The sequence below is a fragment of the Nematolebias whitei genome, chromosome 11 (genome assembly GCF_014905685.2).
Source record: "Nematolebias whitei isolate Nwh7 chromosome 11, NemWhi1, whole genome shotgun sequence".
NCBI classification, from domain to species: domain Eukaryota; kingdom Metazoa; phylum Chordata; class Actinopteri; order Cyprinodontiformes; family Rivulidae; genus Nematolebias; species Nematolebias whitei.
This window is the reverse complement of record NC_056508.1, coordinates 36,888,178-36,914,653: the sequence shown is the minus strand read 5'-3', so window position 1 is coordinate 36,914,653 and position 26,476 is coordinate 36,888,178. Positions and strand designations below refer to the sequence as shown.

Sequence of the window (26,476 nt, the reverse complement as noted above, 5' to 3'; positions counted from 1 at the left end):
CAGGTGTCCTATATTTCCAGCTGAGGCTTCGCCCGCTCAGCTGAGAGAAAAAAGAACCAAAGGGCCAGAGGGGAAACACTGTTTATGGTTTCAATTATTGCGTTTCAACAACAGACTGGCTCTAATTTTCCTTACAAACTGTAATGTGCATTGACTGGTAGTTATTCGGATTGATGCTTTAATATATGCTAAAGAACTAATAATGACTCAGTCACAGCATTTGTTGCTATTGTTGGCTTTCAATGCCAGTCCATAAAAAGGCCTTTAAAACAAATTATATTTATTACAAAAACTAAATTATTGCCCCATATGTCTTTTGGTTTGCTTACATTCACACCTGGTTTATATTAGTATTAAGTGTTTTCCTGAAGCCCAGACACACCCAGAAACTCCATAAAATACATTCTGTACAATCTGTTTTAGTGAGACAATGTTCATAACAGTGTAGTGTGACCCCTGGTGGTGAAAGTTAACACAAACGTTTTGTAATCCATCCATCCATCCATCCATCCATCCATCCATCCATCATCTTCTTCCTTTTTTTCAGGTTGTGCCCATGTCCAGCCATCACTGTGCGAGAGCCTGGTGGGGTACAGCAAGCTCGCAAGTCCAGGTAAAATTATAACTATTATTATTATTATTATTATTATTATTTTATTATTATTTTTTAATCGTCACAGTTGCTTTAATCTTAAGGCTTCCAAAGGTGTCTAATTCACAACATATTAAAGAGTGAGGTTTGGTATTATTACAGAATAGATAAGTTAATTTTAATTAGATTAAATTACTTATTTATTTATTTTTCTATTTATCTATTAACAATTAAGTAATTAATTTATTTATTTATTCAAATATAATGTTATAATGATATGATTATAAATATTTTAACTCCCTCGGAAACTTAAATCAGCGACTCTGAGTTTCCACCCGGTCTTATTTTGCAGTTACACATTCTTAAAAAAATGGCATCCGAAAAAGCGCCATTATGCCAGATTTTCTCATTTCAAGATTGTAAAGCAACTCCAGACTCAATTTTTGAGCTCCCCGTACGTTATCTGACCCCCACACCGGCCCCGGTAGTGATAGATAACGGCTCCTTTCAGACCCGGGCCGGCTGGGCGGCTCCGGGGCCCGAGGAGGTGCACTCTCCGCAGCTGCTCTTCAGGTCCGTGGCGGCTCGGAGCAGAGGGGCCGCCCGCAGCGAGACTCAGATCGGGAACGATATCCCCAACCTGGAGCCACTGCGGTGGCTGCTCAAGAGCCAGTTCGACCGAAACGTGGTGGTTAATTTCGAGATCCAGGAGCTCATCTTGGACTATGTGTTCACACACCTGGGCATCAATTCGGAGGTTTGTGATAAATAATTACACTGAAAACTGCAGAACTGGAAACTGAGTTATTCTCTGTATAGCTGAGATCACATTTGGTATGCATTTGTGCAGAACTAAATGTAAAACATTTTAGCTAGTAGCAAGAATGTTTTCATAACTATAAATTCTGATTGTTTTGTTAGTATGCACTAAACGCAAAGTGAAATACCAGAAGCTGGCCACACACTTTACCATTTACCATTGTACCATTTACTTTTATTTGGCAAATAAAAATAATTTGGTGTGATCACCATTTGCCTAATAGCGTAGTATTTGTACAACGTCAAGTATAGTCAGGTGTATGATTATCAAAATACACCAAACATGCTTGTAATAATCATTTTGTTAATGTAGGAAAAGGGTGGATTGCTCTCTTCAGGTCGAGGGTGAGGTTCTGCATCAAGTGGAGGAGTTCAAGTGTCTTGGGGGTTTTTGTTCATGAGCGAGGGAAGAATGGAGCATGAGATTGACAGATAGACTGGTACAGTGTCTGCAATATTGCGGACTCTGTGCTGGTCCGTTGTGGTGAAGAGGGAGCTGAGCTGTAAGGCAAAGCTCTGTTTACTAGTCAGTCTGTTCCTACCCTCATTTATAGCCACAAACTTTGGGTAGTGACTGAAAGAATGAGATCATAGACACAGGCGGTTGAAATGAGTTTCCTCTGCAGGGTAGCTGGACTCTCCCTTAGAGACAGGGTGAGAAGTTCAACTATCCAGGAGAGACTCGGAGTAGAATCACTGCTCCTCCACATTGAGAGGAGCCAGTTGAGGTGGTTTTGGCTTCTGGTAAGGATGCTTCCTTGGTGCCTTCTTTGGGAGGTGCTTTGGGCATGTCCGACTGGGAGGAGGCCCCGGGGAAGACCCAGGACACGCTGGAGAGACTATGTCTTTTGGTTGTCCTGGGAACACCTTGGAGGCATCCCAGAAGAGGTGGCTGTGAAGAGAGATGTCTGGGCCTCTCTGCTCAAGTTGCTGCCCTGCGACCCGACTTCGGAATAAGCGGAAGATAATGGATGGATGGATGAATAATGTAGGAAATTAACAGAAACAGTTGAGTGTAGGAGGCAAAAACTAGATGAGTAACAATGATCATGGTATGGTTGTATCAAACACTACTAAGACTTCAACAACAAGAGTTAAACTGCATTAGGAAAGATTTCTCACAGACCAAAATTTTAAAGCAGCATGTGGTTGCAAGATACATTGTTCAAACTATTTTGAAGAAATAATAACAAAACAACAACAACTGGACTTTTATTCTGTAGCCGAGGATGTTTTGCTTCTCATCTGTTGTGTTTTCTCAGAGCATCTCATACAGTTTAAAGCTTGGAACTCAACAATACAGTTACAAAATAAAAATTTTCCCCGACTGCTTAGTGTAACGTCTTCACCTACAAAATAGAAGTCCAGTTGTTTTGGTTTTAATTTATTTATTAGTGGAGGTAATATTTGTTCATTTCTTTTTCATATCCAGGGCTGTGTGGAACACCCCATCTTGATGACAGAGGCGCCCTGCAACCCGCTGCACTGTCGACAGATGATGTCAGAGTTGCTGTTTGAATGCTACCGTGTCCCATTTGTGTCTTATGGCGTGGATGGCTTGTACAGCTTCTATCACAATAACATTCAAAGAAGCCTTCAGCCACCACACACTGGCATCGTTCTGTCTTCTGGGTACCACTGCTCACACATCCTGCCTGTTATTAATGGCAGGTGAGCCTCAGAAGAAACCAACAACTTCCTGTGTGTTTCTTTTCTGTTATTGTTGCCCTAAAAAGGCTCATTTTACATTATATTAAATAGTTTCATTCTTACTTGTGTGTGTGTTTTTTTTGTATTGCTTTTACCTTATAATTTTTGTTTTCATTTCAGGTTGGATGCTTTGAATTGTAAACGTGTAAATGTGGCAGGAAGCCAGGCAGCATCCTACTTGCAGCGCCTCTTGCAGCTGAAATACCCAGGCCACCTTGCTGCCATCACACTGAGCCGTATGGAGGAGCTGCTTCACGAACACAGTTATACTGCTGTGGATTATCACAAAGGTGCAGTTCATATTTTAGTATAAAAACATCGAGAAGGAAACAAATCAAATTCAGTTTGATACAAGTCAAAAATGTTTCTGCCAGTTACAAGACACATACAACTCTGATGTGAATGTGTTTACTTTGTTCATTTGCAGAGCTTGAAAAGTGGCGTTGCCCAGGGTTTTATGAGCAAGAAGTTCACCGTATACAGCTTCCTTTCTCGGGGAAGCTACCAGGCGGTTGTGTGAGTGTGGAGGAACGACAAGAACGGCGGGCTCAGCAGCTTCGTCGACTTCAGGAGATCAACACTCGTCGGCGGGAAGAGAAACTGCAACAGGACCAAGAGAAGCTGGATAGACTAATGGCTGTACAGGTAAAGAACCTGCTTTATAATTTAATTTTTTTTTTTCTTTTTTGTGTGTTTTCAGTGTTTTTTTTTTTTTTTTTTTTTTTACAGTCTGACAATTGATACAAATCAATAAAATATCAATATGATATTTCTATTTTAGCTATAATGCTAAACTTGGATAAATCTATTTTTCTGTTTAATCTCTTAATCCTTAAACAAATCAAATCCAAGTTGTTGTTTTTTTTTGTTCCTGTACAGACATTTTCTTGAGCTGCAATACAGTGCAGCAGCTGTAGCAATCAAAGGAGAATATGAAAACACCCAGGAAACATTGAAATAAAAATCTCTACACCTTTAAATAGGTGATTTGAAAACAGCCAAGCAAAACAAAATGTTAACGTTAAAACTGAAGGAACCAAATGTTTGGCCGGTTCTGAGTTTTCTTGTGGCATAATTGATGCAGGACTCTAAAACGTAATGATCATAGAGTCTTGTGATGCAGGAGCTGTTGGAAGATGGGCTCCTGGATCAGTTTCATAAAAGTTTAGTGGAGCTCAACATGGATTCAGCCGAGGAGCTGCAGTCGTACATCAACAAGCTGCAGGTTGCCGTTGAACAGAGTCGACAAAAACTGCTGCAAAACGACGGAGCAGAGGGGAAGACAGAGGTAGGTGTAGCTCTACAAAACTGATCAGAATTGGGATGCATACATTTTTTAAATTTATTTATCTATTTTAAAGTCAAGTTTTAGCCTTAACCTGTTTCCACTAGCATATGTCAGTACTTCAAATGTAGCAAGTTTTCCAGTTTACACAACAGTTAAACATCATAAGTACCAGTATTTGCTAATATAAGCTATGTTTACATGTGTAAAATTCTTAGATTTGATTGAAATGTATTCAGATTAAATAATCCTAATGTATCATTTACATGGGCACAATTCGATCATGACGAATGTTTACATGCATCCGGCTTTTATTCAGAATAGAAGTGGTAAACTTTCCTTAATAAAACACAGAAGAAGAAGTTCCACTTCTATGATGAACATAAACTAACATAAGTGCCCAAAATGGACCTGCAACAGGTTTTAATGATGGTGGAGACATGAATGCACTCCCTGATTGAGCTGCAGGTAATACAAATCATTTTGAGCTCTTTCAAAGTTTCTAGTAGAAATGTTGTGTCGCTCACCGAGCAGTTTTACTTCCGCGACATATTAGCATCTTGACAGGCTGAAATGCGTGAGGGTGACAGGTCACACATGTGCAGTCAGGTCAGTTTTCCACAATTGGAATAAAATTATCAGATTAAGTGTTTACATGCACACCGTTCAGATTATGACTCGGTATAAACCACCCTTCTCGGATTACAAATTCATTCGGATCAATCCGATTAGGGTGTTTACATGATGCATTTGTATTCCGAATGACCATTTAATCCGATGACTTGTGTCCATGTAAATGCGACTATGGTCAATCCCACGCTTAATGATATTTGGTATTTCTTTGATGGATTGGTAAATGCCTAGTTAAGAACAGGCAGCACGGTGGCGCAACTGGTAGAGCTGCTGCCTCTCAGCGAGCAGGTCCTTGGTTCAAACCCCGGTCCAGGGGCCTTTCTGGGTGGAGTTTGCATGTTCTCTCCGTGCATGCATGGGTTTTCTCCGGGTGCTCCGGTTTCCTCCTACAGACCAAAAACATGCATGTTAGGCTGATTGGTAACTCTAAATTGTCCCTAGGTGTGAGTGAGAGAGTGAATGGTTGTTTGTCTCGTTTGTCTCTATGTGGCCCTGTGATGGACTTGTGACCCGTCCAGGGTGTACCCCGCCCCTCGCACAGTGATTGCTGGACATGGGCACCAGCGACCCCCGTGACCCAAAATGGAATAAACGGGTAAAGATAATGGATGGATGGATGGTTACGAACAAATCATGATGATGGCAGACTGACAGCTGTCAGCAAAGCTCACATCCATTACAATTTTATTTTTGTTTTTATTGTTTGATTTGCAGAACAATAATATCAAATCTGTGGAATTAGTTAACAAACTTGTCTTGAAATTTAATGCTGTTTTAAACTTTTGCTAGTCTTGCCAGAGTCAGAGTTTCTTTATTTGTCATTCACATGTGGTGGAACAAAATTGTATAGACAGGGTCCCAGTTACATCCAACAATAAAATGTAAAAAGAAAAACAGTCCGGGACACTCTTGTGAAATACATTTTAAATCCAAAGAGTTACCAAAGTTGTCCAGTTTAAATAAAGGTCAAATTAAAAAAAAAAGAGATTATTTGCTGCAGTGGTTTTGCAGCAGCTGATGTGAAGCCTGAGGCTGTTCTGTCGCTCTCTGCCAGGTGTCAGAGCTGGAGCAGCCATTGGATGAGGGAGATGGAGTGGCACTGATGGAGTCAGACTTCCCCGAAGACACACTGTCAGAAAAATCTGCTAATGTTGTCCAGGTAGTGGCACGCTGACACTGTAAACTCTTAGACACACACACCGAGTCCACCAGAATGTGAAACTTTCTCCATTTTTATGCTCCTGCAGGTAATTTTGCTCCAGAATCTTGCATTCGTCCTTAAATACCAAGTTTTCTGTTTTCTATAGCCTGCTTTCAACATGGCAGAGTACCACCAGCTGTTTGTGGGGACGGAGCGTCTGCGGTGTCCAGAAATCCTGTTCCAGCCTTCGCTGATTGGAGAGGACCAGATGGGACTGATGGAGGCGCTGCAGTATGTCCTGGCCAGGTAACGGTACAGTGGACGAGATCCACACTTAAATTAAAATCATTCAATACAATCATCTTCAAGTTCTGTGTTTATTCATCAAGGATAATTTAGATAATTTGCACATTTTTTTTTAGTAAAAAGATTTGCAATGTTGTAAATTTGTGTCATCCAGGTACACTTCTGAGCAGCAGGAGGCGCTGGCGAGCAACGTGTTTCTAACAGGAGGGAACATGCAGTACCCCGGGATGAAGGAGCGAGTGGAGAGGGAGCTGCTGGCCATGAGGCCCTTCCAGTCTCATTTCAAGGTAAGGTGCTGCCAAAAGCCCTTCACAAAGAGCCTTTATATTTTCATTCCTGTGTTTTATATATTAAAAAAAAAAAAATCAAATTGTTTTGTCGTACATAAGGAAATTGGAAGTTTTATTTTCATAAGAGAAAAGGGTTGCCTCAAAAATATTGTTAATTTGGTGAACAGGATAAAGTTAACGCAACTCCAACATTTGTCTGAGGCTCAAAAGGGAACAGAGAGGTAAGATGAACTGTTATTTAGTCGTGACAGCTGATGAGGCAATAATGTGTGAAACATTTATTTATTATAGATAAATAGCAGCAAGTAAAAATAAACATTGGCGGGGGGCAAAGATGGCTAAAATCCTCAAGTATAGTTCAGAGATGTCAACTGGTTTAGGTTATCTGAGCTCTGTATAGATGCACACTCCTTCACAGGTAACCATGGCGACACGGCCAGCCCTGGACGCCTGGTATGGAGCACGAGACTGGGCTATGGAGCATCCAGCTGCAGGAGGAGCAGAAGGATGGATTAGCAAACAGGACTATGAGGAGAAAGGAGGCGAGTATCTGCGCGAACACTGTGCCTCTAATGCCTTCGTTCCCTTGAAGATCACCAAACCAGTTCCTGCTCGCCCCATTGAGCCCTCGGTAACTTTACAGACGCCAACAGGCGCCGCTGCTGCCATCTCTGCCCCAGCTCCCCCCTCTTCTGTTGTTTCTACAGACGTTACCATGGTTACCTCCTGACGTAGGATCTTGGATCCATCCCCCTGATGTGCCTGGTGTTTATTAAAATCCTGGTAACACTTTAGGCTTCATAGAGTTCGTTCTGTTTGGTTTTCACAATTTGATTTTAGGGTTTTACAGACAACAGACGCAAACTTGCTGCTGTCAAAAGTTTACCTGACTGAAAACCTTGTTCTTTCATGCTGAGGAGCGTACAGTTGGACTTTGTGCAATCAAAGAACATTTTAAGATCAGAAAGGTCTCAGGAGCAGCTTTTCATGGTATTAAGATGTGGATTGTCCCTCTAAAGAGGAAATTAATTTAACCTGTTTGGTTTAGGTTTTTTCAAAATCATTAATAATCCCGAGGTTAGATTTTTTTTTATTTTTTTACTAGCTGTAAAAATGCTTTACTTTTATTTATTTATGGAAAAATACATGTAAAACTGTTCATATTGAACAGTGTTTATATTCAGAAAGTTGGAACAATTTCTTCATGTGTGAATATTTTGGGTGTTTTTTTAAGAGCAAACTGATGCAGTTTTTTATGAATTTGTTTAAAGTCTATTCTTTCCATCTTTTTCATTTGTTCTCTCAGCACAGTTTGTTTTAAAATGAATCAATAAGAAGTTATTATACTTTATATAACATCTCACAAAGACTCCAGAGTTACCAAACAGAGGGAACACATTGAAACCCTATCATAATTTTATTTTGTTTATCTGATTAAAGTTAAAATTGTTTGGTCTTTATTATATTTTTACTCAGATTAAAACCATCAACCAGAAATTCATTCAACCTTTATTTAAACAGGTTAATCCCATTGAGCCACGAGGGCTCATTTACAAGAGAGACATGGATTTTAACAAAGAATGATGACAACAGTGGATAACAACAACAACAACAATAAACATTCACATTTTTTTTAAATGTTACTGATAATTTGAAATTGTGTGCAAAACAAAAAGGCAGTGACTCCTTTCATTGGAAATGAGACTTGAAAGTATCACCGTTTAATGATTTATTTATTTATTTTCAATTAGATTTGGTCAGTAATGAGATAATTATTTAAACACTTCTGCTGAAACTCTAATCTCATGTTCATATTATTAATTTATACTAGTATGTTTAGATAATTAAAATCTGGACAACAGTTTTAAGGAAAAGTCCTGTGATAAAAATAAACGTCTTGTACTTTTTTAACCACTTGATGGCAAAGAGCTGCATTTATATCTTAACATTTTTATTTGTTTTTCCTAGTATGTGTTTTCAAAGGCAATGTTGGTTCTTTTAAATTCCCATTAAAGCTCTCTTTCCTAAGAATCGAATTAAACTGTTGGTCTGTAAAGAAATGAGTTAACCAGCCGGCAGTTTCAGGTTACATGACAGCTCAACCTTTAATTCTAGATGTGCTCCTAAAGCGTCCATAACAACGTCTTTATTTAGCTTTAAGATGAGTAAATCCATGCAGGAAGCTGTACTGCAGGTGTGCAGACTGCACTGGTTCTTGGTGCTGACCCAGCAGATCTTTGCTGTGTAATAGTATTATGTGGAAAACTGCCAAGGCTCAAGGTTTAACCCAGCAGCTCGTTCTGATTGTCCTCGTGTTGCAGAACGACAGTCCCTCTCTCACGTCCACACAAAGTCAGAGAAGCTTGAGGCCAATCAGAGCGACCATGTGCCAGGGAGTTTAAGATGATTGGCCTAAAATTACAACGTGGATTAACAACGAAGCAATTGTTTATGAGCAAAAGCATAAAAATGTAGAATTTGTTTATAAGATTTCACAGCATTTTAATGTTTTACAAAATGTGTTTTCTTGTTTAACTTCCCTGTTTTTCTTCAGTGTAACACCATAACGATGCCTGATTCAAAATTTTCAAAATGACCCAATCAATATACTAAAATTTAAAGTTCTCCTAGTTTGACCCATAATGATCAACTAATAAGCCATAAAATATAAGGAATGATCATTAAGGTGCTGACATTATTTCCCCCACCTGCATCAAATGTTAGTTTTTATTCTGCACGTCGAGTCACCTCGGTGTGCATAACTCAGCTCTGTGTCATTTGGAGTTTCTGATCAATTAAAAAGATCACCAATTGGTTTTAAAGGTACTGCACCATGCAGATCTTGTGTATTTGACCCACCCTGCTGTATACTGAACCCAGGTTGTGTTAGAGTTGGCCAGCGTCCAGTTGGGAGGATTTATTAGCGAGCTGCGGTCAGGGATGAGCTAATGTCACACAGGCCTGCGGTGGAAAAATAAAGACCTGCAGGTCGAGCTGTGACATGGAGCTAAACTGCAAGATTTTTCTTAAAATATCCAGACAGCCGTAGTTTTTATTTTCTATGTGCCAACCTGTCACTCACACTAAATAAACCATAAGAGCAGTGACCCACTTTATTTTTATTTTTTTGCCATTGTAAGGAGATACCTGACCTGCTAACTTTGATCCTGGATGAGATTATTTAAAAGCACCACAAACATCGAGTGGATAAAAATACTCATATTTGCATCTGAAAGGTGAGTTATACATAAAAAAAGCAACAAATCTTGACAATATAGCAATCTAAATTGACAATTGCTTTGTTTTGTAATTTCTGCACAGCCTTAAGGTTGACAGTTATTATCACTTTTGGTATTTCTAATAATGGAAGTTAATGCAAATCTGTCTTGCTGTTTCTGTAACACTCAGAATCCTGAGTGTATTCTTGCAAAAGAAAGAATCTACTCAGACGGGAACAGTGGTGACAAAAACAAAGAGCCATTAAATTTTCCCAGCTCCATGATCCAGGTCTTTGTTGTTCCATAAATAATTGCAGTATGCTTTCAGGCAGTGTTGTGAAGGAACAGCAGCTTTCCTCTCAGAACAGTATGTAGTTTAACAGCAGAAAATATACTGCACTGGAAGTACTTCGAGAAGTTTCTAGGTACTACTTTTTTTTTAGCCACATTGAAAAACAGTCACTATCTGAATCCTTAAAAAGTGACTTGAACTCAGCTACAAACTCTGAGCCATCCCTAAAGAGAAGTCTGTGGAGTTTGCATAAGGTAGATGTTGAACTAATGTATATTCAGGGTGTGTAGGCATACATATTTTCACTTTTTCAAGGATAAAGATATTTTTATATACATTTTATAAATCAATAAATTAAAGATAAAAATATTGGGTGCTAAATTACCTGTATCAATAAACGAAGTGGTTCTATGGGAGGAAGACATCTTGACTATAATGATAATATTTATTGTATTAAATCATCACTATTTAGAAAATCCTTTAGGCTCTAGTTCTGCAACATGTTGTTTTTGGTTTAAATATCGGCACATACAGTGTGACATTTTTTATTGGAAAAATAAATAGAGAAATTGCATTTCCTGTGAAAATGCAATGTGAATGCTTATTGCAGAAGAACTAGCTGAAATTAGCTAAAAACATGCTGAAATGTACCTGAAATGGAAGAGCAAGCCTAAATTAGCAGAAAGCAGAAAAAACATATTTGCTGAATTAGGTTTAAATAAGCAGAAATTTGCAAAAACAATTTGGAAATTAGCTTAAAAAGTTGAAAATTGAACAAACAAAAAGCTGAAAAGGCAGAAAGAAGCTTAACCAGAAAAAGGGTTGTAAGCTCAATCATCCAGGTAGATAACAACAACAACAAAAAGGGAAGTGGAAAGAGCTGAAATGAGCTCAGAAAATTTGGAATTAGCTGAAAAAGCTAAAATTTGCATCAAATGAGCTAAATAGTAGCTGAAAGAGCAAAAAAAGCTGAAACTAGCAGAAAATGGCTGAAGGAGCATAACAGGCTGAATCAAGCAAAGATAAATTAATTAGTCTGAAAGGAGCTGAAATTAACATGAAAAGCTTGAATTTATTTGAAAACAGCTGAAATTAGCTAAAAATGCCAAAAGGGTAGCTGAAAAGTTAGAATCAGCTTAAATTAGCAGAAGGAAGCAGAAATAACACGCTCTCTCAATTAAACTGACAGATGCTGAAATTAGCACAAAAAAAGTGGAAATTATTTGAAAACAGCTGAAATGTGGAAAAAAACAGCTCAAGTAGCTAAAACAGCACCAAAAAAGCTTAAGTTACCACAAGGAAGTGGAGAGAGCACATTTTTACTGAATTAGACTGAAAAAAGTGGAAATTATTGCTAAATTCTGAAATTATCTGAAAAGGCTAAAATTAGAATAGTAGCTGAAATAGCAGAAAAAGCTAAAACTTCCAGAAATAAGCTCAAAGGATCATAACAAGCCGAAATTAGCAGAAAGGAGTTAGAAGATGCACAGAAATGTTGTAGTTATCTGAAAGAACTGGAAAGGAGCACAAAGCAGCCGCAATTAGCTGAAAGTAGCTGAAAAAAGTTTAAATTTGCACAAGGAAGCTGAAAGAAGCTGAACCAGAACAAAATGTGAAAGGAGCAGTAAAAGGTTGTAAACAGATCTAAAGATTTGAAGGATGTAAAATGAGCTCAATTTTCTATGAGGAAAAAAAAAAATGGCAGAAAAGGCTAAATATTTAAAAAGGTTAAAGTTGCACCAATACCAAAAGTCATAGCCCTTCTCCCGAAAGAGCTGAACGTTTTGATATATGATTTGTTGAAATGGCTTGAAAACTGCGGGACGAGAATCACGCTGAAAAACATACGGAAGGAAAATGGATCACAATAGTGTGAAAGCTTCATAAACATTCAAACAATAATGTTAAAATAAAAATGTGCAGATTTCCCACAGTAACTGTCCCAGGATGAATATTTCTGCTTTGCTGTCTAGAACAGTCATCTGTTGAGCCTGGACGTAATGGGTTTGGATGAAACATGTCTGAAGTTGAAAGCCTTTTGTGGCCAAATTAAATTGTATTTGTCTTCACATCCAATTAAACTCACTGAATCAAAGATCTGGTCCACTGAGCAGACTGGGATGTTTCCTTTTGATGAGGACAATCAGGTCGTCTCGCCTCAGGCTTTTGTCTTCGTTGTATATTTCTGTTTAGTGGCTGAGAAACATTTCTCATCAGTATGTGAAGCAACTATATTTTGTTTTGTGTATTTTTCTTTGCTCAGCAGGTGAACCTTTCAGATGAATGTGTTGTGTTTACAGCCTTTTCTACCCTGAGCCACATCCAAAGCACCTGCTTGGAGAATTTCAATTTCAAACGTTACATCAGACCCATGCAGCACTTTTTGTTTCATCAAAATGGTCTCCAAGCCGAGTTGCTACGCTACCGAACACTCAGAGTTTGAGTGGGTCTCTGGCACCGCAGACTGGTCTTCGGAGATGTCTGAAATGTAAAGAGATGGTGATTTAGTCTCCCAGACTACAGCTACAAACATGAATCAAGCAGGAGAGTCCAGCATTGATGAGAAGGGTCATTGAACACAACATTAAGAATAATTTAACATGTATTTGTTTTCTGCTACACAAGTAGGGCTCATTTCTGTCTTTTCCTTAGAGTAAATAATATAAATTTCCCACAGAGCTTCAGAATGACATTCTGTTTATGTGCTTCCCTCCTTCCTCTACTGGATTCCCAAAATATGACCAGCATTATGAAGAAAAAAACACTGAACCCTCTGCAGAAACCCTCTCAACTCCTTTCAAATGATACAAACTTTTAGCTATTTGAGGTATTAAATGAGAGTCTTTAAAAAAGAAACATCCACATTTGAACTGTTCAACGGTCCTCTGTAATCATGAACTCCTCCTCCTCTTCCTCCTCCTCCTCCCTTTCGCCTTGCTCCATATGCAGAGAGCAACAGGTCTAAATCCTGCCTGTACTCTGCTGAACAAAGCCAGTGGTTGCAGAAGCCACTGTGAAACTCAACTCTTATATCTCTGCACGTGAAGTTTTTTTTAAAGTGGAGCACAGATGTTTCGAGGAGTAGTCCAACACATCAAGAGGTACCCTGGAGTGAGTAAACCGTCTTTCTTTCCTGTTTCTCTTTAATGGTTTTGAAACGTTTTAGAAGGAACTCATCATCTCGGAAAACTGATTCAAAATTTACTGTAGTGAACAGAGCAGAAACAAGTGGACATTTTAGATTTCTCTAATAAGGATCATGTTTTATTTGTTTTTATTTTTGTCTCATGTATTCTTATCCAGCTGTTTTCACGTTAGAGTATTAATTTTAGGGTCCTGATGCGTGCTCAGTAATCCAGGTAAATCTAACAAGGTGGAGTCCAGAGGACCTGACTCAACCTTGTTAGATATTATATAAGATTGAAGTGAATCAGGTTAATTTTGTTTCCTTAGATTATTTTTGTACTACACTTTTTCACAAATTATTGATTTACTTCAAAACTCAGCTGACTTATAACAAAGCAGCTTGCTCGTTTAGATGAACAAATGGGTCGTTGCGTGCTGGTGTGCTGCTGGTTAATTAATCAGTTAAGGCAGGAGACATGATGAGAAGTCTAATACCGTCTCTCCTAATCTTTTCTGAGCTCTAATTCAGTCAAGTTAAGTTGCTCCTGTGGTTGAGGCAGGAATAAGTCTTCAAAAAGGCATCAACAAGTTCCAATAACCAATGAAAAATAAACGAACGAAATCTAAACTGTAAGGAAATTAGATGTTGGAATAAAATTTACGTTAAAATGAGCTTTTCCTCCCAGGAGAGAGGATTATTTCTGATTTCTTTTTTAAAGCACCTCCCTGGTCACAGAGACGAGTGACACAGCATAAGCTGCAGGGATGAAAACTACCTCCGTTTGCTCTATCATCCTGAAAACTAGATAAGCTGAGAGTCAGGCAGGAGAGAGAAATGGCAGGGAGTGAAAGCTCGTGAGACTCCGCAAGCCTCCTTCATGAAGGACAGACAGGTGGAGAGACGGATGAGACCACTTGAGTCAATAGGTTGAGCGGAGCCACAGACAGGAAGTCAGACAGATGGATGCAAAGATAAAAACAACAGGCAGATGGACAGTTTTTGGGCACCAACAATACAAAATGATTCTTTGCTCAAAACTCTTCCAACCATCAAGTAAACAATAATAATAACAATAAACAGGCTCATATATTTTACTAAAAAATAGTTTATAATTTATGATCATGAGTTAAAGATGCTAATTGTCATCATGAGTTCATGAAAATGGGAAAGAGTAGGCCACCAAGCAAGGCTTAGAAAAGAAGGTGCATTGTTAAAAATATAACTTATGCTAATTTATATTTTAAAAAAATCTGCACAATTTAAAGTACAATAGTTTATTTAGGTATAGTATATTTGACAGCATATTAACTCCCAACATAAGGATTGGAGGACTGGTTTGTAAAACTGTAAGTGGAAGTGCTTTTCAACAAATACTGCATGAATGTTTAAGCCCATTATGAATCATTTCTTAAACATTTAAACACAAAACACTTTGAATATTCCATCATGACAATGACGAAATGATCTGAAACATGAAAATAATAATACATAAAAAGAGAAAATGTAAGAAAATATGTTCAGTATCCTTACAGCGTTCAGCCAAAACAAAAAATTAAAACAACTAACGGTCAGAACATCAGATCAGCAGATTGTATGTAGTCTTATCCATGCAAGATATTAAACCTTTAACTAGAAATGCACAAGGAAACACCAAACCTAAATAAATAAATGAAATTAAGCATTTCTGTTAGAACATATCACCCATTACATTGCATACCCAAATGTTAAATAAAAAGCTCTGTATTTGATGCCAACATCTTTTAACTTGGTTTGTATAAAATTGGTAACGTTATGATCATTTTTGTGTCTGTTGAGGTTGATTAGCTGTTGCAGGCATCTTGAATTGACCCCAAAAGTTAGTTGTCATTACATTTTCAATCCTTATGATCGGAGAACTTCATTATAATCTATCCTTGAGATTTTTTTGCTAACAGTAACAACATTTAAAGACAAAGTTTTACGCATAGATGTTACACAATATGTGTGGAGGAGGATGAGCATCAGCTACTACCAGCCAAATTTTGGTTCAATATTTGTAAAGCTGACCGAGTTACAGCTTTGTGTTTGCTATGGTAGATTAGATGCCATTTTAAATTTTGACTCATTAACTTTTAATGAGTTGTAGATGCACCTCTACAGATTGCTATCTGTGAGTTTCATTATAATTTATCCAGTGGTTCATGAGACATTTTGAGGCTTGGCACAGAACAAAATAAACAAACAAGCAACATTTACCGTATTTTTCGGACTATAAGGCACATTTAAAATCCTTAAATTTTCTCATTAACAAACAGTGAGCTTTATAATCTGGTGCACCTTTAATTCTGGTTGCGCTTACTGACCTCGGACCAATTTTGTGGTACACAGTGCTCAAAAATCAGTCAAAATGTTTTAGTTTCGCTTAATGCGCCTTATAAAGCACATTTTTTTGTATGATTGTTTCCTCTGGTATCAGATGCTGTGCAGCTGGAAGGAGTTTTACTGAAACTTTTTTAGTTTTGGACAGTTGTTGTGATGCGTAACCATGGCAACAAGGCAGTTGTATACAACCAACATCAGCTGACTAACATCTCAAAAGCTCAATTAATATCTCAACTACAGCCCCAAATCTCAAATGATTTGAAAGGATGTTCTGTGGACGCATTCTCATCTACCTGCCAGTTGTGCTCGGGTGCCTGACCACTGAGATCCTGGAACTAGCAGGAAACATGGGTCATGACAGTGGAAGGACAGGATCGTCCCTCGGCACCTACATTGGCTGTCCGCAGCAACGAGGAGCTCGGCGGACTGCTGGGAGGAGTGGCCATCGCTCTGGGAGGAGTTCTGCCCGGCATTCGGGCGATCCTACAGCCCGGGAGAACCGACCAAATAACCCCTTCTCGAACTGAGAGGCCAGCCGAGTCTGGGTGGACGGATCGGACAACATCTGCAGCCAGTTTCTTAGGATCCACTGTGGTATGGACCTTTACAAGAGATCCTTCCTGTCTACAGCCATCAGTTATCTATAACACCGCTTAATGAAATGAGAATAACGAGTTACAACAACAAAATTATTTCCCTTTGGGATTAATAAAGTATTTTTGAATTGAATTGAATTGAATAATTCGGTGCGCCTTTTAGTCTGAAAAATATGGTAAGCCTTTAGAAAGCTCCACAGGGATGCAGAATGGATTATGACATAAAAAATACTTTTTGTCCTGCAAGCCATTTTTTCCCCATATGTTTTCATTTAACGTAAAGTAAAATTGAAATTAGAAACAGGTAAAAAATTCAGATTGCTGTAATTAAAACAATATGATATTGTTCTATGTAATGCAATGGAGTTAAAAAGCAGAAATCTTTCATGCAGCCTCCGTGTCAGCTGGTTCATTAGGACGACAGGACCTGCTGGAGCCAGACCAGCCTCTAATTAATCCTCAGAGCTGCTCCTGGTCAGCTGATGTTACACAAGCTGTAAACTGTACAGAGACATGAGCACATAAGGTTTCAGTTTTCTGCAAGTCTCGTTGGAGATTTATTGAAAAGCATTAACTTTTTAATATGTGCAAAATAAATGGTTGATGTGACACCTACATCTAAGTTATAGCACTCTTGCATATAGCATATATTCTAATGCAATATATACACACTATTTACACTATATTGTTTTGTTATTTTAATAGTTTGTCTTTTAATGTTTTACGTTTGTGTCTTTAGTTTCACACATTTTAGGACTGAACCAAATAAAAGCTCCCCTGTTGATTCATTTTGCTGAGTCACAGAACAGCACAGTAATCCAACAGAGATGAACGTTTGCTCAGTGAGATTAATTTCAATCTGAATTTGACTGAACTAGAATGCAGCAAAACACTGTTTGGATCAGTTGAAACAGAATATTCTTGAAATTTTGCACCGCTGTAGAGAAATAAAACCTATATATAAGAAAAGATGGTCTAAAGCAGGTGTCCAAACGTTTTCATATGTGGGAGAAATTATCAAGACGAAAAGACTCGTGGGCCACGAAAATGTGACTAACTCTCAACGTGAAGAATATTTTGGAGAAAGGACAAAAGTTTATAAATTTTGGTGGAGAAAGAGTGTTAAATTGTTGTAAATCCAAAACATTAAAAGCCTCATAAACACTAAGCTTATATGTTTTATTAAAAATAATTTGATTTGTTGGGTCTATGTTTGTTGTTTTCTTGTGTTTGGAAAGTTCATTTTAGTCTGTTCTCAACAACAAAAGTGTAATTTGAGGAAGTGTCTTTTTAAAAGGACTTTTGGACCATGGACGAAACAAAACGTTGATCGAAGTTCTGGAAAATCATCCAGCTGTCAGTCGCTACAACAGATTCATAGACGGTTTGATCAAGTTGATCAACTCGTATGTAGATGTTATATTCATTTAAAAATGTCCAATTTCCATCTTGATTATTTTATCAACTGCAGCATTTAGCCAAGTTTTATGAATAATTATCCAAAAATCTCCTTTCTGGTAGAAATCAGTAAAAGTTTTTGGTGTTTTGTACCATGAAGTGAAAATAAAAAGATTATAGCCAAAGACTTGTATTTTGTTTAATATTGCTCATTTTGAAAATATTGTTTTTCATCCATTTTGCTGTTAAACCTAAACTTTATATAAAATAGGATTAACAATGAATTTGCATCAACCTCTGAAGCCTGCTGGTCAAAATAATACCATTCTTAAACTGCAGTTGTGGGCCGCACAAAATCACTCCAAGGGCCGCAAATGGCCCCCGGGCTGTTTTATTATTGTTTTATAACTATTTTAGAGTTTAGCTTTTACAAGTGTTGATTGAGTTAGGAGGTAATATGCATTTGTTCCATCAGAAAAATGTCTAAATATTGTTGAAGCCTTTTTGTTTGCATCTTTCTCCAGATCATCCCTCAGATGTTCTTCATCTGCCTGGGAATGGGAGGTGCGTTCATGTATCTGATCCGGTTGGCCAGAGGACCACATGTAACGTAAGTCATCCAAACCATTAGTTACATTTATTCAGTTTTTACTTTATATTTTGCAACAACCCAAGTGAGTTTGGTAGGTGTCGAGCTACTTCAGAGTTTAGAAATTCTAATAATAATTAATATTTTTTATTTAAAATATTGATTTAATTTCACACTTTGTCCTCAGAAACTCCAGCAGTGTTTTTATCTTACACCCCAGTGAGTCATTGTGTTTGTATCATTTCTATGCAGCTTTTAAAACTTTTCACTTCCCCTCTACTGGTTCACGAAACTCGGAAAAGATGGCTCGTAAAAGAATCTCCAGAAATCAAAATAAATTTCAAAATGCTTTTCTTGCTATACCAGTAGTTTTTTTTTTGTGACATACTTAAAAATTACAAGAAATTTATAAAAAGAAATAGTGCAATTATTGTTAATAATGTTTGACTTGTGATTTTTTTCTTGTCTATTTTTGAAGTTTGAATAATTCAACCAGCAATAGTAGGTCTCTGCTATTCTGTGAGTCAAACTGAAGGGTGGAATCCACAACATGATATAATTACTTTTAGATCACTTAAACAGAGAAATATGCCTCTTTTTCAATTTCATGTTTCTTTTTCCGGAGCCTGTACTGTTGGCTCTCATATTTTACTTAATGAGTCTCTTACTGGACTCCTGTGAGGCACTCATTGTTTACAAGCTTTAAATTACATTTTATGAGAAAATGCAGTCTGAACGCTTATCGTTGCAGGAGTTTTGCTGAATGCTGTTGAAGAAGATGAACCCAGGATGAAAAGGATTCATCATTAAACTGTTAATGCAAATTGAATTTGAACAGTTCACGTTTGCGGAAAGCAAGAAAAAATAAAAGTATAAAGCAGTAAAAAAAAAAGGGGGGGGGGGCAGAAATGTGTAGAAAAAGCTGAAGAGAGCAGAAATGAAAAGAATATGCTAAAGTAGGCAGAATGAGGCTAATTAGATAAAAATATATATATCTGAAACTAGCACAAAAAAAAGAACTGAAATGAGCAGAAAATGTTAAGATTAGCAACAACCAAAAAAATTATCTAAAAAGGTAAAGAAAAAAAACGTTGAAATTATCTGAAAGAGGCTGAAAGGAGCATAAAAGCTACATTTTTTTTTTTAAGCACAAAAGGCTGAAATTAGCAACAATTCCAGAAAAAAATGGAGCTGAAAAAAAAGCAGAAATTAGCAAAAAAAATAAAATAAAAAAAAAAAGGCAGAAAATAACAGAAAACAGCTAAAATTAGCACCAAGGAGCTATAAACAGCCCGAAGGTTTTGAAGGATGTGAACAGAGCTGCATTCACTTTCAAAAAGACAAACAAAATAGCAATGTCCTGAATGAGCTGAATGTTTTTAAACATGAATGATTGAAATAGCACAAAAATTGCGGGATGAGTTGCGTGCCGAATAATGTCTGGAAGAAAAATGGATCTCAATTGAAAGCTTTAGAAACGTTCACACAATAAAACATCAGGTAAGAATAATTCACCGTGTTATGAGAACCCTCAGACTAATTTGATTGCATTGATTTATCTTTCATTGCATCCCATTAAAGTTAAAACGTATAGATCACTTGTAGCTGCTCTCAGAAGAAATTCACGTTTATTTTGAGATTCCAATGAGATCTAAAGGAGCTTCAACTCTGTGTTTGTACGTTCAGCTGGAACAAGAATGAAAACCCTGAGCCATGGAATAAACTTGACCCCACGTACCAGTACAAGGTAACCCAGACCACATGCAAACAAAGCCGGAGTAAAGGGGGTGCTGAGGGTGCTACTGCACCCGTTGTGGATGATAAGAAGCAACACACATCAAAAATGAGCAATTATTGGATAAAAATGTGAACAAATTAAACAACATTTATAAGTATTGTGAGTTTATAATCAGATTATATTTTAGTGAAAATGATTCATTAATGGGGGAAATCAGGCTACAGTTTTTTTAACTTTACATGTCCTCACAGCTCTCCCTGTGTGAATTACGTTTTCACAGCTGTTTGACAAATTATAACCTAATGTTTCTTTCTTCCACAGTTTGTGGCCATCACTACAGACTATAAAAACCTGAAGAAAGATGGACCAGAGTTCTGATTCTCACAAAGTGAAATAAAAATACAGAAGGTCCTGATCTGGGCTCAGATTTTCTCTCCTTGTCCTTCTGAACATCGGCACTGGAAACTGAAATGGAGCCCAAATCAGGACGTGCAACAAACTCTTTTGTTTCTGAGCCTGTGCGATTTAAATAAAAGCTGCTGGTAAATGTGACTCGGACTGTCGTACAGTAGATGCTTAGTGAAAAATGAGGCATTCTGACATTTACTCAAGGGACACAATGTGCTCCTGCTCAGCTTGTCGTTTGCCACATTCACATTTCTCGGGTCGTTTGCCAGAACCTCTGACCAGTGGTTTTGATTGTAGTTTAGAAAAAGATCATACAAATGACACCAATGTTGCTTTGTAGATACTGATTGTGTTAAAAATTCCTTGGTTAGGAAATATGACTGTGTTTATTTCATTGCTTATAGACCTCTTAGAATCTTCCTTGAGCTACGTTATCCGCTCGCTCTTATACCCTTATCAGTCCAGCCGAGTGCACGGAGCTCAGGAGCCTTCTCACCCAGCGCTCTCTGCTAACCCAAACATATGGTTCATGGGCAGAGATAAATTGTGTCTTAGGAGACGTTTCGATTGTGTCTTGGGCTTCTTGTTCTCAGCCAGCTCTCAACCTTTGACCAAAAATTCTCTGACACTAATAAATCCATTTAAACAGCAAGAAAACATGATAAAATATAGAAAATTGTCCACACATTTTTCAGTTATTTAGACATTTAGAACAAAAAAACTTAAAAATTTCAAAAGAATCAAACTGTTTATTTTACTGAAGTATCATTTTTCTCCTCAGCTAAGATTTCAGATGTTTCCTTTACAGCTTCGGCTTCATAGAAAAGTTATGAAGGGAAGTAATCGTGCTGTAGCCTCAAACGTTTGTGTTGTAATGTCAAATCTGTAGTGAACCTGATCTGACCCTGATGACCTCAAATCTTGATCAGATGAACTGAGACTGTTATTTCATTGATCTGCATCCAGAAGTACAGTTTGATCCATCTGGTGACTTTCTTTCTTGAATTAATCAAGCAGAAAAGACAATTCTCTATGATCATCACTGTTTTACAAATGTTTGATAATCAAATTGTGTTAGTTCACTCAATGTTACAGGTTGAAGAGAACTACTCATTTTTATTTTACATAAACAGTAAGTAATGATTTTTATTCCTCATTCAAAGAAGAAATCAGGTTAATATGCATTTCTTGATTTTCTGTCTTCAAGGAGCAAGCTTTTGTAAGTATGTGAAAGGTCGAGTCTTGGTCAACTAAAATGTTTACTGAGAAGAAAATGTCATGTTTAATCTTTACAGAAGATACAGAAGAGTTGACTCCACGAAGTCTGCTTTTCTGCAATAATCTCTCTGTCAGTTGTTGAACAATCTCATTCTCTGACCTCGACTTATGATAACATCTTACGTCACAAAACACACCTCTTTCTGGTCCATCCACGAATCAGAAAGCTCTAAAATTGACCCGGAAGTCAACTCATTTAAAATGTGGCAACTTCCCGGTTCTGTGAAAACGGGAGATGCTGGAGTTGCAAGAGTCCGAGGGTCCAAGAGTCTCAGAGTGATGGAGGTTCTGAAGAAGTTCTAGAGTCTGAAAACTCTGATGTCTGAAGGAGAAAACTCTGATGTCTGAAGGAGAAAACTCTGATGTCTGAAGCCCAGAGTGCTTCCGTTGGAATACAGAATGCAGTGACGATGTTGGGATTATAATTTCTGTTTGAACACCACGCACGACTCTCGAAGGATTTCAGCTGCTCAACGGAGACGCTGAAAAGGTCTGAAGGATTCTATACCGAGCTGATTTCATCGTCAACCAGGTAACGATCTACTTCAACCGAGCGTACCGTCGCAAGCTGAGATCTGATGGAGCGTGCACGTTTTCTGGTCAAACAGATTAATTCCCTCACAAATCTCTCTGTAAGATAAATTCTCCATTTCCATCTTAAACTCTGCTTTCTCCTAAAATCAGTACAGATATTTAGAAATATCTGAAGCTAAGTCCTCAATCACCGCCGTGTGATTGAAGCCCATTTTTGTGAAACTTGTCTGTTATTATTTTCATATTTTGCCAAATTAGTGTAAATGTTTGATGTTAAACTTTGATTCTGAAAATAAATGACCGCATTCATTTGATGGGTCAAAGATAATAACGTCTCTCGTTCGCATTTCTGTTAAAATTCAATGCACGACATTTACACAGTCAGAAAGATGAGGAACTCGTGAAATTGTATGTATATATCTCGTATATGTACTACTACAAATCTGACATGTGACCGTCAGTTTGGCTGCCACCAAATTAAACAATACTGTCACGTCTGAAAATAATTAAACTGGACTCTTTCAGTAAATAAACTGTTCATTCATGCTGGGTGGAGTGTTTCTCTTTTTGGCACACGTGTGTACACACCGACAGGTGAGTTCACCTGTACTGATCTGGGTTAGATAAAGATCTTTTTCTATACATGATGGAGATGATTCTTTTTTTGTGGTAGCACAGCTGTCGTGTGTGTGTGTGCGTTTGTGTGTGAACGTGTGTGTGAGCACCCTTTGATCTGTGACAGCGTGGACAGGATTCAGAACATTCCTCTTCTGTGTGACGCTGACAGCAGAACACAAACGTCACCCACTGTGGGGTCTCTGGGTTTTGCCCGGTCTTTTCTGTTTCCTCGTGTTTCATTCAACCTTTATTTATACGGGTTAGTCTCATTGAGCCTCGGGGACTCATTTACAAGAGAGACCTGATTTTAACAAAGAGTGATGACAAGAGTAGACAATCATAAAAGAAAGCAGTTAAATTGAAAAATTAAATGGAAGAAAAAGTTGTTAAAAAATGAAATGAAAACAGCTGCATTGTAAAGCAGCGTAAAATACTAAAAACAGGAACATGTCTGCGTTGGTTTTTGCCATGAACTTTTCTTTTATTCAACCTTTATTTAAACAGGTTAGTCTCATTGAGCTTCGGGGACTCATTTACAAGAGAGACCTGATTTTAACAAAGAGTGATGACAACAGTGGACAACAACAACAACAACAATAGACAATCATAAAGGATTCGTACAAGCTGAGATTTTTTTTTTAACTAATGAAAATAAAATGGTGTTTAAAAGAAAATGTAACAAACAAAAAAAGCTAGATTATAAGGCGGTGTAAAATACTAAAAACAGGAACATGTCTGCGTTGTTTTTTGCCATGAACTTAGCAGTTGTTTAAATTCCCTTAAAGAGGTCATGGTCGAGAGCTTCAGATTTTTTGTAAGATATTCCAGGAAACAGGAGCGGAGTAGGTGAAGGTCCTTTTGCCAAGTTCAGTCCTCAATGAGGGAACACTGCATAATAAAGTCCTGAGAGCGCACGCTGTAGCTGCACTCACACAGAGACATGTAGGAGGAGATGTATGAAGGCAGCAGACCAGGAAGTGATTTAAAGATGAAAATGTACCAGTGAGAGAGTCTGCGTGAAGTTAATGATGACCAGTTAACCAGTGAATACAGAGTGTAGTGATGGATACGATAATCACAGCCAGTTATGAATCTTAGCGCATAGTGATAGGCAGCGTCGAACATCTGCAGGGTGCTTGTAGGGGCGTTCATGTGAATAATGTCACCAACAGAGGGAAGGAAAGTTGCAGTTACAAGGTGTTTCATAGCATTCAGAGTTAGACAGGATCTGTTTCTGAAAAAGAAACTCTGTTTTACTTTCAGTTTCTTTACCAAGTTTTCAATGTAGAGCTTAAAAGAGAGGTGCAAAATGACCAAGATATCCATGTATTTGTAAGAATTGACAAACTCAGTTGAGTCACTATTCTCATTTCATTCTCATTCGTTCATTCATTCAGGATGTTGGATGCTGTCTATCATGGTGCACTAAGATTCATAACTGGCTGTGATTATCGTACCCACCACTGCACCCTGTATTCACTGGTTAACTGGACTTCATTAACTTCACGCAGACTCTCTCACTGGTACATGGAAAACTTTGGAAAACTCCTTGTTGGTGTTAAAATATTATTTTATGTGTCAAACTGTTATCTTCAGTATTTTTCATAGATTCAGTCAAAAAACATGAACAAGTGGTGTATTTGTGGCAGCCTACTGTTAAGATAGAAACAATTGAACGTTTTTTTTTTTTTTTTTTGCCTAATGTCCATTACGTCAATGCACCCTAGTTAATTTATTGAATACTGGAGTTTTATTATGCCTAAATGATGCCTATCGATTGGCGTAAAGTGCATTAACAAATGCACAAATAAAAAAATTCCTCCAAACATGGTTAGAAAGTTGACAGACGACCTTTAGAAAGCCTAACAATTATTGAGAAAGACAATAAAAAAATTGCAAAAGTCTAGCTCCTTGGAAGCAAAGTATAAAGAACGATAACTTTTGCACAGTCCTGTATGTCAGTGAGAAATCTCTGTGGGGTTAGCTGTCATTTTTATAAAGACGTTTCATTTTCTAATCTTAAAATTTTTTTTCTGTGTAAGCCTCTTAAAGAAAGGGATGTAAGAATATTAAAATGTTTATTCCCCTTGTGTGTGACGATCACAGAGATTAAATTGTAGTAGAGCCATGAAACGTGAGGCGGTCAACTGATTTTCATGAAGTAGCTGAAAAGCATTGAAACTCTCACAAGGATCAGTAGTCAGGTCATGAGAAAGAGGCAGAGATGAGCTGGGTCGGTCTTTGAGTTGTGATGCTGCGTGTGTGTCTGTTGTAGTGTTGTTGGGTTTGTTGTGTTTACTTTCTAAACACACATTTGAGAATTTGAGAACGTCCTTGGTCTCTTTGTCCTGCGATTCAGCTGCCTTTTCTCCCCGGAGGAGAGATATTCCTCTGTCAGGAACAGTTGCAATAACTGTCAGCTGGAGGACAAAAAAACAACAACAACAACAAACAAAAGCTGGGCTGGACACAAAGATGTCTAACTCCAAACAAAAGTTCAATTAGTTTTTTTTTAATGATTTTTAGTAACTCTTCAGTCCTCAGATAAGCAGGAGCACTGGTTGATGTTCCAAAATGTTTAAACAAAAAATATACAAACAAAATAAATACCAAAGTTGATCGTAAAGATGAAATACCTGTAAATGAAGATGTCAAACTCTTTTGTGTTTGAGTGTATGAAGGTGTAAGTGCAACACTGACGAAGACTTTGAAAGGACGTTGTTACAGAAATATACGTTCAGAGGTTTTATTGGGGGCAGTGAAGGATTATGGGACTCTTCTTGTGTTTATCCTAGTCTGTATGTTTATTGCAGCTTTAGATCACTGGTGACATAAACTGGTTAATAATAAACACTCTGGTTTTATGGTTTCCTTCATTTAGAATCCATGCACATTTATGTCAGTGCAATAAATACTTTATTTTTCTATGTCATTCCAAAGAATATCCATCCATCCATCTTGGAGTCATGGAGACAACAGGTTTAGGAGGGAAACCTAGATATCCTTCTCTCCAGACACACTCTCCGGCTCCTCGATCCCAAGGCGTTCTTGGGTGAAAGAGGATATATGATCACTCCAGCAAGTTTTGGGTCTGCCCGGTGGGTCTCCTCTTGTGGAATGTGCTTGGAAAATCTCCAGAGGGAGGCACCCAGGAGGCATCTGAATCAGATGATTGAACCAGCTCAACTGACTGAAAGAAGGTGCTCAACCTGAGACTGGACCTGGCCGCTTGATGAAGGAAGCACATTTCAGCCCCTTGTTTCTCCATTACAGAATGTCACCTTTAACCTGGTGGAGAGGAAACTTGGGTACCCCCGTAATCCTGGTGGCTATGTTATCTGAGGCATTAGTTCTTGATAGAGTCTGCCATGGCAAACTGGTCTCTGCAGAGGAGTCAGACTGAGAGCAGTTTGAAAGTTTGAAGACTTTAATGACGGAGGATGACCACATGCAGCAGGACACCTTTCCTTGTAAAGGGAAACAGGCACCGTTCTGCAGCCTGGCTCAGAGGAGAGCTCACCTGGGAGCTTATGGTGTTTGAGC

General features: G+C 38.0%; 2 protein-coding genes across 3 annotated transcripts; both read left to right on the top strand.

Moving 5' to 3' along the window:
* Positions 1-946: 946 nt before the first annotated feature.
* On the top strand, positions 947-7,506 carry actr5 (actin related protein 5). 2 transcript variants are annotated; one of them, XM_037684307.1, is made up of 9 exons: positions 947-1,349; positions 2,844-3,082; positions 3,242-3,411; positions 3,549-3,766; positions 4,245-4,409; positions 6,103-6,198; positions 6,347-6,486; positions 6,641-6,773; positions 7,195-7,506. In XM_037684307.1, the coding sequence occupies exons 1-9, from the start codon at positions 963-965 to the stop codon at positions 7,504-7,506; spliced, it is 1,860 nt and encodes a 619-aa protein (XP_037540235.1). In that variant the 5' UTR covers positions 947-962. The 2 variants fall into 2 exon arrangements, with proteins under 2 accessions (XP_037540235.1, XP_037540234.1); XM_037684306.1 differs by having other exon boundaries at positions 6,094-6,198.
* Positions 7,507-13,298: 5,792 nt separating this feature from the next.
* Positions 13,299-20,473, top strand: ndufa4l2a (NDUFA4 mitochondrial complex associated like 2a). Its single transcript, XM_037684305.1, has 5 exons — positions 13,299-13,397; positions 18,293-18,378; positions 18,983-18,985; positions 20,044-20,104; positions 20,417-20,473. Exons 1-5 carry the CDS (start codon positions 13,356-13,358, stop codon positions 20,471-20,473), a joined length of 249 nt encoding a protein of 82 aa, XP_037540233.1. The 5' UTR covers positions 13,299-13,355.
* Positions 20,474-26,476: the final 6,003 nt, after the last annotated feature.

Coding starts and splice junctions, on each gene's coding strand:
- actr5 (XM_037684306.1), top strand. CDS start 963: ATGGCATCCGAAAAAGCGCCATTATGCCAGATTTTCTCATTTCAAGAT. Junction 4,410..6,093: donor GAGCAGAGGGGAAGACAGAG/GTAGGTGTAGCT, acceptor GCTCTCTGCCAG/GTGTCAGAGCTGGAGCAGCC. Junction 6,774..7,194: donor CCTTCCAGTCTCATTTCAAG/GTAAGGTGCTGC, acceptor ACTCCTTCACAG/GTAACCATGGCGACACGGCC.
- ndufa4l2a (XM_037684305.1), top strand. CDS start 13,356: ATGTTTCGAGGAGTAGTCCAACACATCAAGAGGTACCCTGGA. Junction 13,398..18,292: donor ACATCAAGAGGTACCCTGGA/GTGAGTAAACCG, acceptor ATCTTTCTCCAG/ATCATCCCTCAGATGTTCTT. Junction 20,105..20,416: donor ACCCCACGTACCAGTACAAG/GTAACCCAGACC, acceptor TTTCTTCCACAG/TTTGTGGCCATCACTACAGA.